Raw genomic sequence first — 19,472 nt, forward strand, 5'->3', positions numbered from 1 at the left:
CTAACTTTTATCACAAGGTGTCTCGCAGAAAAACCTTCGAGACTTACCTATATGAGTATTTGGAAATCATGCCGTTTCCTATGAGAATAAGACCGTTCTCAGAAAAGGACTCATGAATACAGGAGAAAGCACAGGGTCATTAATGTGCGAGCTACGAAACACACTACTTCCTGAAATCAATATGTGTGGAGGTTCCGGCTTTATCACAAGGGGTACTTGGTTCAAGATTAAATTCACCATAGGACCTCGATGAAGCTTTGAATATCTCACACTAAGTGGAGGTTCAAACCCAAAAGGTACCTATCATTTATGTATTGGTTTCCACGATGATGCTTTGTCTCAACTTACCTTGAACTACGTTGGTTTGATCCCACTCGGGTACGTAGGCAGTCACTTAGGTGATGCAGCCACTCCAGTTTTAAAACTTTTTTTTATCACTTATCTTGTTTTTTTGAAAATAAGGGGAGAATGTTGGATATTTTCAACAAACCCTTGAATTGAGTATTTGGGAATTTTCAGTTCTGGGGTTCCTATTGTCAGTTAGAAAACTAAGCAGAAAACTCGTTTCACCAAATGGACGCATTGAAGGAAGAGACGCGCCTGTTCACTCTGAAAAGATGCCTGTAGAGATGAAGAGTCATCTCCAAAGGGTATGATTTCCTCTTTAAATAGGAGACTTGTTTTCATTCAAAACACATCTCTCAACTTTCTCTGTTTTCTTTCTCACAAGCATCATCAGTATCAAAACCAGTGTGTTCTAGGTTGAATCAAGGTCGTACAAGATTTGAATCCAACAACTGTTGTGGGGCTTCAAGTATCCTGACGGCGATATTCATTGACCTGTTTGTACTCTCCAATTCAATTGGGAAAGGGTCGAATAATTGTCGAAAAGAATCTTTCATTAGAGCCTTGAACCCTAATACAACATTCTTTTCTTCACCCTGTTTTAGTGTCTATTTTCCAACTCATATGAGGGATAAAGAAGGAAAATAGGGTACCATAGTGCTTGGCCTTACTGCTTGACAGACAATTTTTCGGCGATTCCTTTTTTATGTGGCATTAGATATTGAGATACATAACCTTGCTAACATGTTAAATTGCTGAAAATCAATTTTCTTCGTAGTGAAATTTTGTCATCCAGAAAGGGTCAGAGGGCAGTACTTGAGCACCACTTTTGCTTTTAGACTTTTTTTTTTCTTCTTAACATGTTTAGCTGCTGGAAATCCAAATATCTCAACTTTGTCTTCTTTTTTTTTCTTTTTATTTTTGCAAATATCTCAACTATATCTTCTTTTCTTTTTCAATAAATCTAGACTTACTTTGAAAATCTCCCAAAGTGATCACCCCCCACTTTATACGGCACCGATCCCAATGCGCCAACCATTAATCTATTTCCGCATAAATTGTTTTCGGGAGTTTTCTCGGTGGAAAGCTTCGGTGTGTCTAGAACCACTCTTTTTTTTTCTTTTTGCAAAGTGGACTTCAATCAGAAGAAAAACAGAGATATTAGACCAGACTTATATCCTTATTGGTTGTCCTTGTCTTGTTTGGAATTGACTGTGGTATGGGCCACTGAAGGGTCCAAGACAACTGAAATTTTCCATCAGGTCGGGGCTAATGGATTTGGACAAGGTCAATTTTCTCTTTTTAACCTTTTGGTTTGGATATAGAGGGATACCCGAGCTACATCCCAGGTTAATCCTCTCGTATGTCCATCCCCAGAATATTACCATCCCCCAAAAAGTCTTTATTCTCAGAGATAATACGCAAAGTTGTCATATCTAAATAAAATAACAGTTACTAGAAAACTTGGCATTGTTATCTGTTGCTGCTTAAGGAAGATTAACAAAGCCTTATTCTCTTGCATTTTTAGCCAACTTATCTGCTGCATTGTTGCCTTCCCTATGAGTGAACAATAAACCCAGAAAACTTGTACATGTCACTAAAGATGGCTTTAGTGATAATAGCTTGATTTCTCCATTGAACTGTATTTTGATCTCTCCTGGGAAAAATCAGTTATACTTGTGCAATCTCTCTCTATCCAGAAATCTTTAGTGTTCATTTATTGTGCTCACCTTGCAGCCTCCAACAAGCTTAGAGTTTCTCCATTTTCAGGACTGTTTGCAGTCCCAGATATAGCTTGGATAGTTATACCTGTATCAGAACGAAGCATTAGTCCAAATCCTGCAATAGAAAATTTATCAGTCCAAGAAACATCAAAGATTAGATTGAGTTGTTGTTACTGTGACGAAGCTTTCTAATATGTTATTGTTTTGGTTAAAATTGTGGATTGATTTGTATATGTTGGACCACGGTATAAAGATATGTCTATATTTGTGCATGTCCAGTTTTGTAAGTGTCTTTGAACAACCGTCGCAACCTGTAAATTGGTGTTTGAGTTATTTTGAAATATCCTCATACATATTTCTTTCCATATCATCCAAAACTTGGTGCCTACAATATCTATGATGTTATTATTATACTTTCCAACAATTACATTTGGATATATGTCCAGAAAAAGAGTATCTGAATCCAAGTTTGGACTAAACACACTGTTAAAGGAGGTAACATCCAAACAAATTTAGCAAAATAACATTCAAGGAAAAAGATGTAATTCATGCATTCACATGGATTATAATACAATAGGACCTCCATATAAGAATACTCTATAAAGGAATAAACTTCCCATAAGAATAAAAAAAATTGGTCCCAACTTGGCTTTAATCAGTGTAAAAATTATCTTTATATAAGAATATTTTTTTATATGGTACCAAGAGTACTCTTATATATATCCTACTATATAAAATAAAATGAAAATTTATATTCTGATGACTTGTCCTAACTTTTTTCTAACCGGAACTACACTGAACGCATTTCCATAACAATTAGTAGGAGAAAATGGTGCATTAACAGTATAATTATGCATTCACTCATATAAGGATTTCACACTAAATTCTCCATTAGTAGTAAGCAACCATATAAGTTTGTCATTTTTAAGCATTCCTTTGTTATTAGTAAAAATCAAATTTCTTAAATAATATCAGCTATGTGGGTACCACATACCCATGTCAAATTGTAACCTAATCTTCTATTAGTAAAATGCATGCTTCAGAAAAAAAAAAAAAGCTATAATAGCAGGAAAGTAATTTCTAACTTTTTCAACATTCCACTTATTTGTTTCTAAGTTTGTTAGCTCCACTACAAGTGTTAAAGAACAATGATATATGCCATAGTAAGCTACAACCACTACTTGGTATTTGTATGTCAGACCAAATCTTAATAGAATAACCATCACCTACCTCCCATCAGTTATTATTGTGAATGATGGATACCCCCTGCAAGACATATTTCCATATCCAGGTTGCATCAAAAAATAGTTGAGTTCCTAAAATACTTATCTTTTAGAATGCAGGACCAAAGTAGTTTTGGTTGAGTAACTAACCTCCATTCTAGTTTTGCAATCATGGATTTACTTATTTTTTAGCTTCTTTGAAACCAAGCCCTCCTAACTCTATTGGTTAATAACGAAAATCCCAGTCTTTTTTATGTATACTCCTTTTGTATTACTGTCCTTTCCCCACCAGGAGTCTCTTTGGGTTGCATCTATTCTAAGAGTGATTTTTTTTGGGAAGGTCAAACCATACTATCTGGTAAATTGGTAAACTAGATAAGACTGGTTTTTTTTATGATTAGTTTATTAGATTGTACTAGAGTTTTACCTTGCCAACTCTAGACTCTATGATCCACCTTTAGACAATTGTGTCAAAAGTTTTTAAGTTAGATCTATCTATAAATAGCGGGTTCCCTTAATTATGAATCCTTGATGTTTATTTTATGAATTTTCAGCAATCTTGTCATTATTCTCTGGTGTGTAGAGTGAATCCTATTACTTTAAAATCATCTTCTGATTTTCTAAAATTGACTAACTACCCTAATGCTGAACTAAATTGATGAATGATATTTAAGATATTTTTGCAATTTATTAATGAGATTATCTTTTGTAAATAACTGATAGACAATCGTCTGCAAAACAAAAGATAAGAAATAGGCATACTACATCTGATTTTTTTTTTGTTCCTCATATATGTTTTATTTTCTCTTTCTAGTAAAGCTCTTGAGAATACTTCGATGCATATGATGATAAGGTAAGGAGATAATGGATCTCCTTGCTTTAAGCCATAAGTAAGAGTAAGATATTCTCCAAGATTCACATCCAAAAGAACTGCAATAAATGAAGTTGATACACATTGTTGAATTAATGTGTACCAACCTTTGACGGATCCAAAAGACTTTAATGTTTTTATTAAAAAGTTCAGTAGACTCTGTCGAAAGCCTTCGACGTGTTAAATTTTATTCCTATTGGGTCATTTTTTAGGGAGTGAATTACCTCATGTGTAACTATAATTTTATCAATAGGTCTGTCAACGATACTTATTGGAATGAATATTGGCCATTCCGTATCCATTCCAATAATTTTATCGGAAATCCGTTTTTTATTAGATTCGAAAAATGGGTCATTTGTCAAAATATTTTTAAATCACGGTTCAAATGGACGAGTAAAAATAGTTTGGGTGAAATGGCCAAAAAAAAAATAGTAAGGAAGCTTAAATTTAAAAATAGCAAGGATGAAACTGGATACATCCTGTGTAAATTAAAAATAAAAAAAAAATATGTGAAAATGGGCACGATGAAACTGGTTACATCCTGCCTATTTTTACATTTTTGTCCATTTAAACAGTATCAAAATCTAACTGTCCATTTCACCCAAGAATTGTTGATTTTGGTCTTTTTAACCAATTTTGTGTATTAAATTCCAGCAGAATTTAAAATATTATTTTCATTTTTGTTCCTCTATTATTAACGGACATCGCGAAATATCCTATACGAATCCGATCTGTTATCCTAAAGTTTTCATGACCAACAAAAAATCAAAAAAAATATTTCAAATTTGATCAACATCTTACTTTTATGTTCACAACAAACCTAATATATTTGCTTGTTGCTACCGTATTTTGAATGTTAACAAATCCACCAAAAATAAGACCTGAAAAACAAATAAACGAGAAGACCGAGCTTGATAAACTATAAAGAATTTTCGAAAACGGAGAGTAAACGATCAAATGAGAAATACTAAGTAAAACTTTGTACTCCCTACTTTCTTTGCTTTCCTTTTTAACTTCATAATCGGTCAGAATCATTGTGTAAAACTTTCCCATCTTTCTTAAGCGGTTTCAATGATGTTTGATGGATGTGAGTCTTGAAGGCGGTGGTGCAGAGGATGGTAGCGGTGGTGCAAAGATGGGGTTCCAGACAAATCTCGTCTGTTGTGGGTGTTCTTTGTCATATCTGATAACAATTTTGCTCATCCTTGATCTTAGGCTTTCAATTTTTCATTTTTGGTTGAGGTGGTGGAGATGGGAGCTTCTTTTCAGCCGAAGTGGTGCTGATTTTGTGGTGTTTCTTGCCAATCCTATTTTTTTCTTCTTTTTTCAATCAACATTGAATTGAAATCACTGATTTCATCTACAAAGGTACTTGTTTATTGGATGATTGAAGTAGCGACGGTTTTTATGAAGATGGATTGATTGTGAAAGAGGCAGCTTAAAATTAATGGTGGATTTGGTGTAAGAGTTCCGGGTATTTTGGCGGCGGAATTAGAACTCTTCTAAGGGGGTGTTTTGTTAGCAAAATTTAAGTGAAGTTATGAAATAATCCTCATATTATTGGAACGGATAATTACCCGTTCATGTACATGCTATTCCATACCCGTTTCATTAAAAGACCATTACCCGATGAGATATGAGGAATTTCCTGTTTAGTACATAAAAACCCGACCCAGGTTAATCTGTAGTCCAGCGGGATAAAACATTTGCTGGCTGGTCCAACAAAGTTTCAAAAAACGTAAAATTACAAAGCTACCCATGAGAAGAGTCCGTGTAAAACTTTAATCATCTTCTACAGTCCAGCGGAAGAAATCAGTTTTATCTTCTTTTGTATTCACTCAAATCTGAAGATCTATAGTACGATTTTGAGTTCCAGTTTCTTTATATTTCCTGATTTCAATTTCATCTTCTTTATTTTAGTAAAAACTTAAAATCTAGGGCACGATTTTGAGTTTTATCTGAAAATCTAGGTCACAAAACCCAAATAATTCATCATCAAAGCAGAAGAAAATCAATGGGAAAACCCTAGATTCGGTGAAATCAAACAAGATTTTCCTATATTTTTGATGGAAATTCGTTTTGGATCTGATTTTGTTATTCGTTTTCTTGTTACTCCATCACCAACAACAAAAAGGAAGAGAAACATTGTTACTCCTCCACCATCAACAAAAAATACAGAGAAAACATTGTTACTCCTTCATCAACAAAATGGAAGAAAGCATTTTTACCAAAAGAAGGTACAAATCTAAAATTCACTTCTAATTTCGCTTCTAAAAGGAACAATACATATCAAGATGTAATGTTCGATAGTTAGATTAGTGTTATGTTCATGATCTAATAGTACATATTACATATTGGTAGTACTTATTAATATGTAATGTTGAATAATTGGATTATTGTTGCGTGTACGATGCAGTACATATGAATATATATTTTTGTATTATGTAAACCCTCTTTACGCTCTCTATAAGCATCAATACATATCAATATGTATTGTTGTACTGTGTTACTTTGTACATATGAATATGTGTTGTTGTATTATGTGAAACCCTCTTTATGCTCTCTATAAGCATTAATACATATAAATATGTAATGTTGTACTGTGTTACTTTGTACATATGAATATGTATTGTTTTCCTTGTTGTTGTGTGTATGCATCTGTACATATCAATACGTTCTATTGTACTATGTAAAACTCTTTTTTAGTTCTCCGTAAGCATCAGTGCATATCAATATGCTTTTTTGTACTAAAATCTCTTTTATGCTCCCCACAAGCATCATTATATATCAATATGTACTTTATCCAAAAGTGATTCGTTGATGCAGTACATATAATTATATATCGCATAGACCCTTAACCCTAGTTTATGCTTGAATATGATACTACAGTACATATTGACATGTACTAGGTTATTAATTGATATACCATATTAATATGTACTGTAATAGATACGGATATGTACTGTGTAAAAGCATTAGTTACTGATATGTATCATGTGAAACCAGTGAACCTTATTTCTTTTGTACTGCAGAACTAGCCTTATTTATTTTCTCCTTATCTTGACTAGTACTGTAGAAAACTTTCACTTGTATTAGGTCATATCAACATGTGCTACCTTGCAAGAGGAAAATAACATGTAAAACCAGCATGTTTCTGATAAGAAATATTGATGTGTAATGCTTGAAAAACGGGGTAGTTTTTGACAATGTCAACTGTCGCCAGTACATATTCGATTATACTGGTAAAAACTGCAGTACATATCTGGTTGTACTGTGATAAACTTGGTGGTTTTTGACAGTGTCAACTGCCAGTACATATTTTCTTATATCGTGAAAAACTAGGTGATTTTATTTCCCTTTCAATAAATATTTGTTGCAAAAATTGGTTTTAACATTAAGCTTTTATGGAAAAACTTATTAGTTGCAGCGATGTGCACATGTTGAGGTGTATAAATATCTAGAATTTATCAAGTCAGCAGAAGCTTGAGATTATGAATGCGTTGCATAGAAAACGGGTGCTAAAAAGACTGTAAAGTTCGTAATTGAAGGCGTTGATCGTCACTTATTGCATTACAGCAAGGCATAACTCCGCTTGTTTCAACTTCTCCTTTTGTTTCAGTGTACAAAGTTTACTTAATGCAAGTTCCCCTCATGAGTACATTGTTTTATACACTGTGGTTTCTCCGGATACATCATTTATATACTGTAGTTTTTCAATAGCATATCATTTGTATACTGTGAGTTCAACTCATATTTCCCAATAAATTTTTTTTATTTTGATAAACAAAGTATATATACAATAATCTTCCAAAGTACAGGACTCATAAATCCTACTACAAAGGCAGGGCTAGGAAAAGGTTAACAAAAAAATATTGGAAACCTTGAATACAGGCAGTACATCATCTACTGTAAAACCTGATGCACAAACTCAATTTTTTTTGTAATGTATAGTGGCATTGAAAAGTAAAGTGGCGTTAAAAAGTATGAAGCCTTAAATAGTGGCATTACATATCTTGTTGTAATGTAAAACCTGGCGGCAAAGAAAATTTTGCCAGAAAAACATAGCTCAACAACTCATCAAGTTGATGAGATATTTCCTCCAATCTCTCTCTCATCCTTGATGTCTACAACCTAAATTACTTGTAGCTGCATCTCCATCGGCCATAACTGTTGTTGTTGTTTGTTTTTTGAATTTAAGCTTCTTCTCAAACATCATCATAGATTGTTATATTTCATACATCCCCTTCCGCAAAACTGTCATCTGTCAAAGACGTAATAAAAACTATCAAGAGTCAATGACTTAACCATTAAGGACTAGAGAACGCTAAAAATACAGAACACCCAAAGAATCTAGCACACTCCTGCAAACAACATCAAGATTATAATAAAAACACACTAAGAAATAGACATAAATGAATTAGTACATTTTGATATGTACTGAGTAAAAACCTAGTACATATTGATATGTATTAAGTGAAAACCTAGTATATATTGAGATGTTCTAGACTGTTTGCGGCAATTGGAAGTTGCTGACTCTTAGGATTATTTTGAACTATAATAATTACAACCTTGGCATCCTTTGCTCAGATGCCTGCACTCGAATTCTTCAGGTGTTAAAAAAGGGGACTAAACCACCAATTGTATGCAAATCTGTGACACACATACAAACTAATTACATTATATAATAAAAAAAAATCCCAAATTAATAAGGTATCAACTTACCATTTTCCATGTCAATGAATTCAACATGCTCTTGCAATTCATCCAACATAGCTGCCAATTATTAAAACAGACACAAAAAGTAACAAATTAAAATCCAAGCCGACTCAAAAAATTGCAAATTAAAATCCGAAGTGATATACATCTCATCATGTAAACAAATGTTTGCTTATTAATCTAGCAAATAAACATCAGGATTCGAAAAAAATGCATTAAGAATTCACATAGACAGACACAAATGAATTAGTACATGTTAATATGTAATCTCCCCAAAATGTTCCTGGTCCTTCACCACATTGTAAACAACTTCTGGCACAATTTCTCAGTCAAACACCGGTTCCAGGGGAACACTGCAGGGGCATATAAATTTCCTATCCATATTTATACTATATTACCTTAATATTACTGCATCAAAGTACATAGTTCATCTTCGTTAGATGTTTTACATTCTCACACAGAATCCAGAATTATGTCAAATGAAAAAAAGAGCACAAAATAATTGAATGCTGAGAAGATACCAGCAGCAACACTGTTTTTCTTTTCCCGAGTTTGCAAATTCATGGCAACAACAATCACATATCCCTGTTACCTGCTCAGCATATGTATAATCACAACAACCATTGAATGATAAATGTAGTAAAAAGAATTGCAAACTCTAGCACAAGTCTACATGTTAGAGCTAGTACATATAAATATGTACTGAGTGAAAACCTAGGACATATTAATATGTACCGAGTTAGATCATTTCCCTGCATCGTCAAATGTAAATGTTACCCATGGCCTCCAAATAGGAAAAGTGAATCCATCCTCAATACCATTTTTCATCAGATTGGTGAATTATAAATTTACTATAGAGTGTTTTATATAAGATAAATCATGAAAGAAAAATGTGTTGAATTCCTATTCATATTTATATACGCGTCATATTACTGCCTCAAAGTACATAGTGCAACTTCATTTAGATGTTTTACTTTCTCACACAGAATCCAGAATTACGTCAAATAAAAAAAAACACCACATAATAATAGATCGCTTCGAAGGTACCTGCAGCAAGAATGCTTTTCCTTTCCCGAGGTTGCAAAGTTAGGACAATGTATGGTATCCATGTTACTTGCTCGACAAACAGTTAAATCTTATAACCACAACAACCATTGAATGATAAATGAAGTACAAAAAATTGCAATACAAATCTACATGTTAGAGCTAGTGAAAACCTAGGACATATTAATATGTACTGAATCAAAGCCTAGTACATAACAATATATCTTACTTAACCATTGGTCTCAACTCGCATAATTAGCAAAAAATCACTTCACACACGCAGTAGGTTCAACATACAGATAAAGAAAAAAAATAATTCAATAACATCATATAGTATATACCTTGAGAAACTTCTGCATTTTACACATGCATGGTGTAACAACTTGATTTCACACGTATTGACACTAAAAATGTTACTTATATCTAAGAATACAAAAACAACATAAACATCTATAAAACTTAAAGATCTTAAACCAAAATCAGTTCAACCCAATTTATAACGAACTAAATTCCGAATATTCAATCAAATCAACAATTAATAATAGTACCTGAACAATTTTACCCAATTCTAAATCCCTTACTAATCCATGGCTAATTAGTTGTCTACGAACTCATATTCTTCACATTTCATATGTTTGTTACTATCAAATTATAAAAATGATGAAAAACCTAGTTCTCCGTCATGAAAAGAAAAATCAGGAAAATCAATCAATAAGAAATCGACGAGGAGCCGCCAATTAAACCCTAAAAATATAAAATTAAAGATGAGGAAAACAAACATTAACGATTATCATCGTCACTGATTTTGGTTTGCAGAGAATTAGATTTCCTTGGCTTTTCTCCATCAATCGCCATGGCAAAGCTCTTCGTCGGAGAAGAAACTGAAAGAAGGAACTAGATCCAGAATGTTATCATCATACGAGGGCATTTTAGGCATTTAGGAAAAAACGCTTAATAACTCTTACACGTGTTTGGACCGGGAGTTAATTCTTTTGGTCCAAAAACATAAAATCGGACTACCACTTAAAAGATATCTAATTATGGTCTACACATTAAGCGGGTTCTAGTAAACATGATTAACCAGTAATTCCTATAATTTCGGACAATATCCTAAATTTCCGGTGCAACGAATAGCGGATATTCAGTTATCTGAGCAATTAGTCTCAATTCTGATTAGGGATGAACATGGTATCGGTTAACCGTTGGAAACCGACCGAACCAGACCAATAAGCAAAAAACCGAACCAAACCATTTAGATTTGGATTGGTTTGGTAAAAAAAGTTGAAAAACCGACATTACTGGTTTGGTTTTGGTTTGACCTGAAAACCGAACCAAAAACCATTGGGGAACCGATTAATTTTTAAACTTAGTTTCTACCGTCGATTTAAAAGTATTAGATTCTACCCATTGATTTAGAGGATAAATAGAAACCCTAAATCTAATATTTCATTATGATACTCTCCCTCTTTCTCTTTCTCCTTCTCTCAGCCGCCTCCCTTCTCCACCCCCAATAACAGCTGATGCTACTCGACTTTTTTCTTCCCGTCTTCCTTCTTTTTTATTTGTCAATAACTAAACTAGGATATATTATATATCTTCTTTTGATCTCTAGAATTAGAGTAAGCTTTAACTATTCTTGATTTATTTTTTTTGTCTGTATATTTGTGTAAACCAATACTATCGGCAACTACGATTTTTTTATCTGTAAATTTGTGTATTTTTTTTTTTGGTTTGACATAATTATTGGTTAATCAAAAACCACTGGGACAAACCGAAACCAATTGGAGCCATTTGGAAACCGAACCAATGGTTAATGGATTGGTTTGGTTTAGATTTTTAGAAACCAATAATATTGGTTTCGGTTTTGGTTTGGCTAGAAACCGAACCAAAACCGACCATGAACAGCCCTAATTCTGATTTATGTCTTCCTCCCGGTAACATACCTGTGGGACCGGCAACCAAGGTGTAACCGGAGTGTTAGAACAAAAATCACACACATAAAAATCCCTAAAAAAATCAACATCAAACACATACACACACACTCCCTCTAGCCTGGTATTCTCACACTCACAAGTGTTTTTAGGTAAACAGAGAGGCACACAAAGATGATGTCTTTGAGAGTCAATTCACCAATCTCATCCTCAACTTTCTCTCTTCTCCTCCATAAACCCAAACCCATCTTCCCACTCTCTCTAATCTCTAAACCCTTTTCTCCAGCAAGAAAATTCACCATCAAAATGTCTTCTTCTTCTTCTTCAACTCAAACAATAGAACACATAGTCCTATTCAAAGTCAATGAAAAAACAGAACCCACAAAGATCAACACAATGCTTAATCGTCTAAACAATCTCATTTCATTAGATCAAGTCCTATACTTATCAGCAGGACCCATTTTCAGAAACAAATCAGCTTCATCTCAATACAATTTCACTCATCTATTACACAGTCGATACAAATCTAAAGAAGATTTGAATGGTTATGGTGTTCACCCAGATCATCAATCTGTTGTTAAAGAGAATGTATTACCAATCTGTGATGATATCATGGCTGTTGATTGGGTTTCTAATCTTGAAAATGGGTCTTCTTCTTTGGTTGTTAAACCTGGATCTGCTATGAAAATTACATTCTTGAAATTGAAAGAAGGGTTTGGTGGGACTGAAAAAGGGGTTGTTCTGGATACTATTGGGATTAAAAATGGGGTTGGAAAGGATTTTATTGAACAGATTAGTTTTGGTGAGAATTTTTCTCCTAGAGCTAAAGGGTTTACTATTGGGTCTATTGCTGTGTGTCAGGGAGTGGAGGAGTTGGATAAGTTGGATTTGAATCAACAAGGAGTGGAGAAAGAGAAGGAAAAGGTTAGAGATTTGTTGGATGGTGTTATTGTTTTGGATTATGTTGTTCCTAATTCATTGTCTACTGCTAATCTTTGAATGGTAATGGTGAGGTGTTAGTAATAAAGTTACAATCTTTGGACTTGAAATGTTACATGGATTGAACAATTTGAGAAATGGGTTTATGAGAATTATCAATTTGAGTACTTGTTTAATTGTTGCTTTGTTTTTTCTTGTTACATTTGAACTTTTTAGTGCATGTTGTTCTGATTTCTGTTACAACTTAGATTGATGGGTTTCTGAATTTCTAATTTACATGATTGCGAGAAGTAGGTGATTATCTTATTTGTTTGTTAGACTATCATTTTGCGACTTCCACTATAGCAGTAGATAGGTTACTATGGAATGAGTAGTCAATATTTTTGGTATTTTCCAAGCGCTTTTACTTGCTGTGATGCTTAAGTTTTGCCGTTTCATTTATTAAGTTAATATGGGGAAATTAGTTGTTCCTCCTAGTTACAATTAGCAATCTGGGATTACGAATTGGTTCTTTTATCTTGGAGTTTGCGGACTTAGTTTTCCATAACATTGCTGATTTGCTGTTAGACTTCGATGATCATGATATTATATAAGTAGACAAGAAGGTACCTGCAATTACATCTTAGAGCTGGCAGGACACACTATCAGTTCTGGAACGCTTTGTAGCAGAGATGGGCTGTGGAGAATGTATTTGATCCATTTGAGAAAACTGAATATTTGATTTGGTGTTTTTTTTTTTTGGATAAGACTATACAATCACTTGGAATTTACATAGCTTACATTAGATCCTCGTGATTCATCTACGCGGTGGTAGACTGAAAATAAAAGATATTCTTATGTTCCTAGACTAGTTGATTATTGTAGTTACAAATCACACTTGCTTTTCTGTAAGTCATATTGCTATATGTTTTATTGTTCTATCTTTCTTTCTGTGGTTACACTCAACCAAGTTTTTGGTTATGAGTCTGAGGTTGCTCAGTATTTATGTCAAAGTCTGAAGTTACTTAGTTTGTTATTAGTACTATGTCTAGATTATACTGTACAAATCATATTAACTAGGCGAATAGTGTATTTACAAATCATACTTTACTGTTTGGATATGAATCTGAAATTGGTTAAATTAGTATTAGTCAAGGCATCAGAAGGAAGAGACAGCAGTAATAGTTTGTTCCGTTTGAAAGAGTACTCTTGGATTGTTTTTGTATTTGCATTAATATCTACTTTGAGTTCATATCTGGTGATCAGTATGTATAGCTCAAGGAGGTTTACCATCTTCCTGTAAAGAACAGATTGACTCATATTTCCACTGTTCCACATAAAGACGTTAAAACAAGACAATATTTGGTGGCATTTACTTTCCTTATCTTTATAGTTTATATCAATTTGAAATGTTTTTTTTCTCTGGCTTTATGTTATGTCGATTCTCTGCTTAATGAGTCCAGGGTTGTTTGTGTTGCTAAATATTTGCCAGATGAGGAAGACTTCTGCAGTAGTCTTCCTTGGATGACTTGTTAGACTTGATTTATTACCTTGAATTGGATGGCGATCAGCAGGTAGGTACAATGTGGAATTTGGTTTTATACACATGTTGAAATCCATTTGATTACTGTGTTTTGAAGCTACTTGTTCCTTTTCATCTTGCAACAAAGTCTTTTGATATTGTCAGTGCAAGCAATTATCTGTTCTTTTTGGTGTTGTCTAACAGTCTAAGTGCCTTTAATTGATATGATGCTCAAGTTCTGCCGTCTCATTTTAGAAAGTTAATATGGGGGTATTCCTCCTGGTTACCAGCAGCAATACGGGGTTACAGTTGTTAGATTCTCTTATCTAAACTTGTTAGCGCCACACCCTTCAGATTATAGGTACTTAGCAGGTAGGTACAGTGTAATTTGCTCTAGTACACACATGTTGAAATCATTTGATTACTGGTTTTTGAAGCTATGTGTTCCTTTTCATCTTGCAACGAAGTCTTTTGATATTGTCAGTGTCAGCAATTATCTGTCTTTTTGGTGTTGTCTATGTGTTTTTGTTTGATACGATGCTTAAGTTCTGCCATCTCATCTTAAAAAATTAATGTGAGGGGTGTTCCTCCTAGTTACAATCTGCAATACGGGGTTACAGTGTTAGGTCCTCTTATCTTGGTGCTTGTGGATTTAGTACTATGTGATGTCTGTTTTCTGGAGTTGTTTTTTATGCCTAGTAAAGAAGTAAAACTGGAAGGATCTAAACTTGTTAGCGCCACACCCTTCAGATTATAGACACTTTTTTCATACATTGCTGTTGGACTTTGACGATGATGATATAAGTAGGTAACTGCCATTACATATTAGAGCAGGCAAGAGATCCTATCGGATCTGAAACACATCAAAGCAGAGATGAGTTGTGCAGAGTGGTTTCAATTCATTTGAGAAAACTGAATATATGAATTGGTGCTTTTATTTAAATAAGGCAACAATCACTTGGAAATTACATAAGTAACAATGAATCCTCATGATTCATCTACTCGGTGGTAGACTGAAAATAAAAGATATTCTTGTTATCCCTGACTAGTTGACTATGTGCTTAAGAATCATACTTTTCGTTTGGGTAGATTACCATGTTTCAAATAGTGGAATATTTTGTACACATGCTTTAACTCAAGATCTGTTTATGGAGATCCAATTCTGCTTTCTCCTAGCTACTGGAAGCTGCATTTCTTTATATGCAGAATATATTTCCATAATTCATATTCCTGTATACTTTATTGTTCTATCTTTCTTGCTGTGGTTGCCCTCAAACATATTTTTTGTTATGAGTCTGAAGTTTATGTAGAAGTATGAAGTTACTTGGTTTAATAATAGTACTATGTCTAGATTAGACTACAATCACATGGGAACAATTTGCGTAGATATAAATGATTTGTCTACTAAGTACTCTGTACAGATCGATAGAACAAAATAACTGATATGATTTATGTTCCTTGACTAGTTGAATATTGTACTTAGGAATCAAAGTTTACTGTTTCGGTTGATTATCAGAAAGTTGAGTAGTTGTTATTCTTGCTATAAGTTTGAAGCTGCGTACAGAAATCCAATTCAACTTGTTTTGCTCTGCTTTGTCATGGCTACTGAAAGCTGCCAAGTTTTATATGCAGAATATCGTTATCCTCAAACGATTTTATGGTCAGGAGTCTGAAGTTGCTAAAATTAGTATTTATGTCATGGTGTCAAAAAGAAAGAGACTGTCAGTTCTAGTTTGTGCTGTTTGAAAGAGTTCTCTTGGATTGTATTCGTATTTGCACGGACTTCTACTTTTAATGCATGTCTGGCGATAAGTTTGTATAGTTCAAGTAGATTTTCCATCTTCCTTTAAAGAACAGGTTGAGTCATACTTCCACTGTTCCACATAAAGACGATAATACAAGACAATATTTGGTGTAATTTACTTTTCATTCTTCTTTTCGTGTTTTTGTATCCACTTGAAATGTTTTTTCTCTGCCTCTATTTTGTGGATTCTTTGCTTAATGTGTCCAGGGTTGCTTGTGTTGCTAAATATTTTCCAAATGAGGAAGACTTTTATGATGGTCTTCTTCAGATGGCTTGTGAGACTTGATTTATAACCTGGAATTGGATGGTAATCAGCAGGTAGGTACAGTGCGGAAATTTTCTGTAATACACACTTGTTGAAATCATTGGAATACTTTACTTGTTACTTTCCATCTAGCAACAAAGTCTGTTGATATTGTCAGTGGATATATATTCTCTTGTAAAAAAAGCCTAAAATATTATGAATCAAAATTCTTATTTGTCTACTATGTTTTTAATCTGTTTCTAATTAACAACAAAATAAGTAAATAAATGAATCCATTTACCCTTAATCCGTGGGATGGTGGTGCACCCTTGGGAGGTGAATGACATGATCTAAGAGGTCATATGACACCGTGTAACCACACTGAGCAACTAGCGCGCAAGCGGCGAACAACCCCTATCCAATTTCTGAGCCTTTCAGTATCCAAAAACAATTTGCAGAAGTGCTTCAATCAAGATCAGGCGATAAGCAGCGCCTATTTGGCTGACTGGTTTAAGATTACAAGGTCCCAGTATCCCTCCTGTTTAAGACAATGTCCTTCGGTTGATGCAGTGTTCCTCGTTCCGTGGCAGTCATTTCGAGTTTCACATGAACCATCAAAACATTCATATTAGGTATTGTCGTGGGGAAATTGAGCACCTGAAGAAAAGAAAATAAAAGGCAATGTGAAAAAAAAAAATATAAGTCGTGCATTAATTTATGGACCATTACAAAATCTTTAGAAATTCATCCAAATAAATCAGGTTGAAGTTGTTGCATTGCCTCAAGTGGACACTAGGAAAAACCCCTAGAATTAAACCATATCTTAAAATGTAAATGTTCATATGTAAGAAGGTTTTAATGACTTGATCCAAATTAAACCATATGACTAATGTGCATGCATGTGAGCCTCTTTAAGACCTCTGGTCCTAACCATCAACCAACCATGCAGCATCATAACCCTCTATTTAAATTTCTATAGACAGAGAGAAATTTAGTGTTGTTTCTCACTCATTCAATCTTTGGTGTGAAAATGGGTAGAAGTCCTTGCTGTTCTAAGGAAGGTTTGAACAGAGGAGCTTGGACTGCTACTGAAGACAAGATACTCTCTGATTACATTAAAAAATATGGTGAAGGAGGTTGGAGAAATCTTCCCACCAAAGCGGGTAAAGCATTATAACACCAATACTACTTTTTTCTTGTGGTTTATTTTCTTTATTCTGAGTTATGTGATTACTAACTCATGATTTTTCCATTGAAGGTCTAAAGAGATGCGGGAAGAGTTGCCGCCTGCGTTGGTTGAATTACTTGAGACCTGATATTAAGAGAGGAAACATTTCTAGTGATGAAGAAGAACTCATCATTCGACTTCATAAGCTCTTAGGAAACAGGTAATGTTGATCTTGTTTTTCTTATAATTGATCGTTACGCAGTTTCATGGATTTTTGAGTTGTTTGTTTGTTGTATATATATAGATGGTCTCTAATAGCAGGAAGGCTACCGGGAAGAACAGATAATGAAATCAAGAACTACTGGAATACTAATTTAGCTAAGAAGATTCAAAACCACTCAGCTTCAAGTTCAACTCGAAAGAGCCCCATTAAGTCTAAAGAGAAGAAAAAAACATCTGTTGAAACACGAACATCAAAACCCAAGATTAAATCATCAACTGTTGTGAAGACCAAAGCACTTAGGTGTACCAAGCTATTCTTCAGTCCTACTCCACAAACACAAACTGTAGAGAACCGTGACAAAATTAGAGGATCTACTGAGCACTATACGGAGATGAAATTGGAGACGGTAAACGGGTTTCTGGGGTGTCCACTAAGAGGAAAGAACTTGTTGCAAAACTATGAAATGGAAAACTGTTGCTTCTCTGAATTCTCACAACTAAGCAATCTTGGTGTTGATAGAATGGAGGATTTCTCGTCACCAAGTTCGGGTGATTCGTTGTTCTTACTTGATGAAATGTTGCAAAGTTGGACAGGAAATGAATATTGCATTCAAGAAGGTTGGCTCAAAGAATGAAACATCAAACTAATTACATTATATAATATTCTTAATTAGCTTCTAATTACTTTTAAGAGAGTAAGGTTTAGTGTTTGATTAGTTTGTAGAAGATCTTAACAGTAATAATAATTGACTTCTTTTCCAACTTTATCATGGTGTTCGATTATATGAACACTGTTTTGTACGCCGAAATCAAAATAAAACTGTCACGGTTTATCTTCTGTTCGAAGTTTTGTACAACGGTATCTCAATGTCCCTTTTTTCTTACATTTTTGGTGTACAACTTAGGTATCCATCATCAAGCAGAAATCATAACTCCTTTTTCTCCGATAATGGTTGTTTACATCACAGTTATTCAAAATCTGTGCTAAAAAAAATTGAAAAAGAAAAATCTTTGCTAAATAAATTGGCAACGGAACCCCCACTTCTTGCATTTTCCATTTTTAGTTCAAAGTATGGTCATCCTCCGACTCATCCCTTGGTAAGATTTTGATATTTACTTGAAATCACTTAATCTTAGAGTGTGTTAGGCAACCAAAAGCAAAAGTTTTTTGTTCCTTCATTTTCTCAGAAATATTTTTAGAAGTCCAAAAGTAAGTAGGATGATAAGATGTCAATTTATATAGGGAACCCATGTAAAAGTATCCTAGCAGCTAAAACCTAGATGGTTGAAATTTCTTTGAGCACCTACGTAATCTTTTTGACTAAAATGTTGTATTTTTACCACAATGGAGAAAGTATCTAAGGAATTCAAATAGGACAAGAGACAAAAGGAAAACACAACTTATAAGTATGAATTTCAAAAGGAAGTAAAGACTATAGGAACAACAAAATCTAGCCATAGTTAGGGGCTTTTAATGTTAAGTAATGCAGAAGAAGAAATGAGACCATGACAGTGAGTTAGCTAGGTTGGTTAGATTTTTCTTTTTAAGATTTCTTCTTCCATGTGATTGGAACTATGTATAATGTGAATGATTCTCTTGGCCACTATGACCCTACGAATTGATCAATACCATATAGCAATTAATACGTATGGTTAGTTAACAGTAATTGCTCGTAAGATTCTTTGTTGTCTGCAGTGAGATGCTGATGGTTAGTAGGTATGTCCTAAATGAAGATGGCC

General features: G+C 34.0%; 2 protein-coding genes across 2 annotated transcripts; both read left to right on the forward strand.

The window, feature by feature from the left end:
• Nucleotides 1–11,966: 11,966 nt before the first annotated feature.
• LOC113335530 (stress-response A/B barrel domain-containing protein UP3-like) lies at nucleotides 11,967–12,978 on the forward strand. The gene has a single exon (XM_026581561.1). It carries the CDS (start codon nucleotides 12,029–12,031, stop codon nucleotides 12,851–12,853), a length of 825 nt encoding a protein of 274 aa, XP_026437346.1. The 5' UTR covers nucleotides 11,967–12,028; the 3' UTR covers nucleotides 12,854–12,978.
• A 4,334-nt stretch (nucleotides 12,979–17,312) lies between these two features.
• Nucleotides 17,313–18,494, forward strand: LOC113335774 (transcription factor MYB8-like). The gene is made up of 3 exons (XM_026581813.1): nucleotides 17,313–17,505; nucleotides 17,601–17,730; nucleotides 17,815–18,494. The coding sequence occupies exons 1-3, from the start codon at nucleotides 17,373–17,375 to the stop codon at nucleotides 18,365–18,367; spliced, it is 816 nt and encodes a 271-aa protein (XP_026437598.1). The 5' UTR covers nucleotides 17,313–17,372; the 3' UTR covers nucleotides 18,368–18,494.
• Nucleotides 18,495–19,472: the final 978 nt, after the last annotated feature.

This window comes from Papaver somniferum, unplaced genomic scaffold (genome assembly GCF_003573695.1).
Source record: "Papaver somniferum cultivar HN1 unplaced genomic scaffold, ASM357369v1 unplaced-scaffold_15, whole genome shotgun sequence".
Classification (NCBI taxonomy): Eukaryota; Viridiplantae; Streptophyta; class Magnoliopsida; order Ranunculales; family Papaveraceae; genus Papaver; species Papaver somniferum.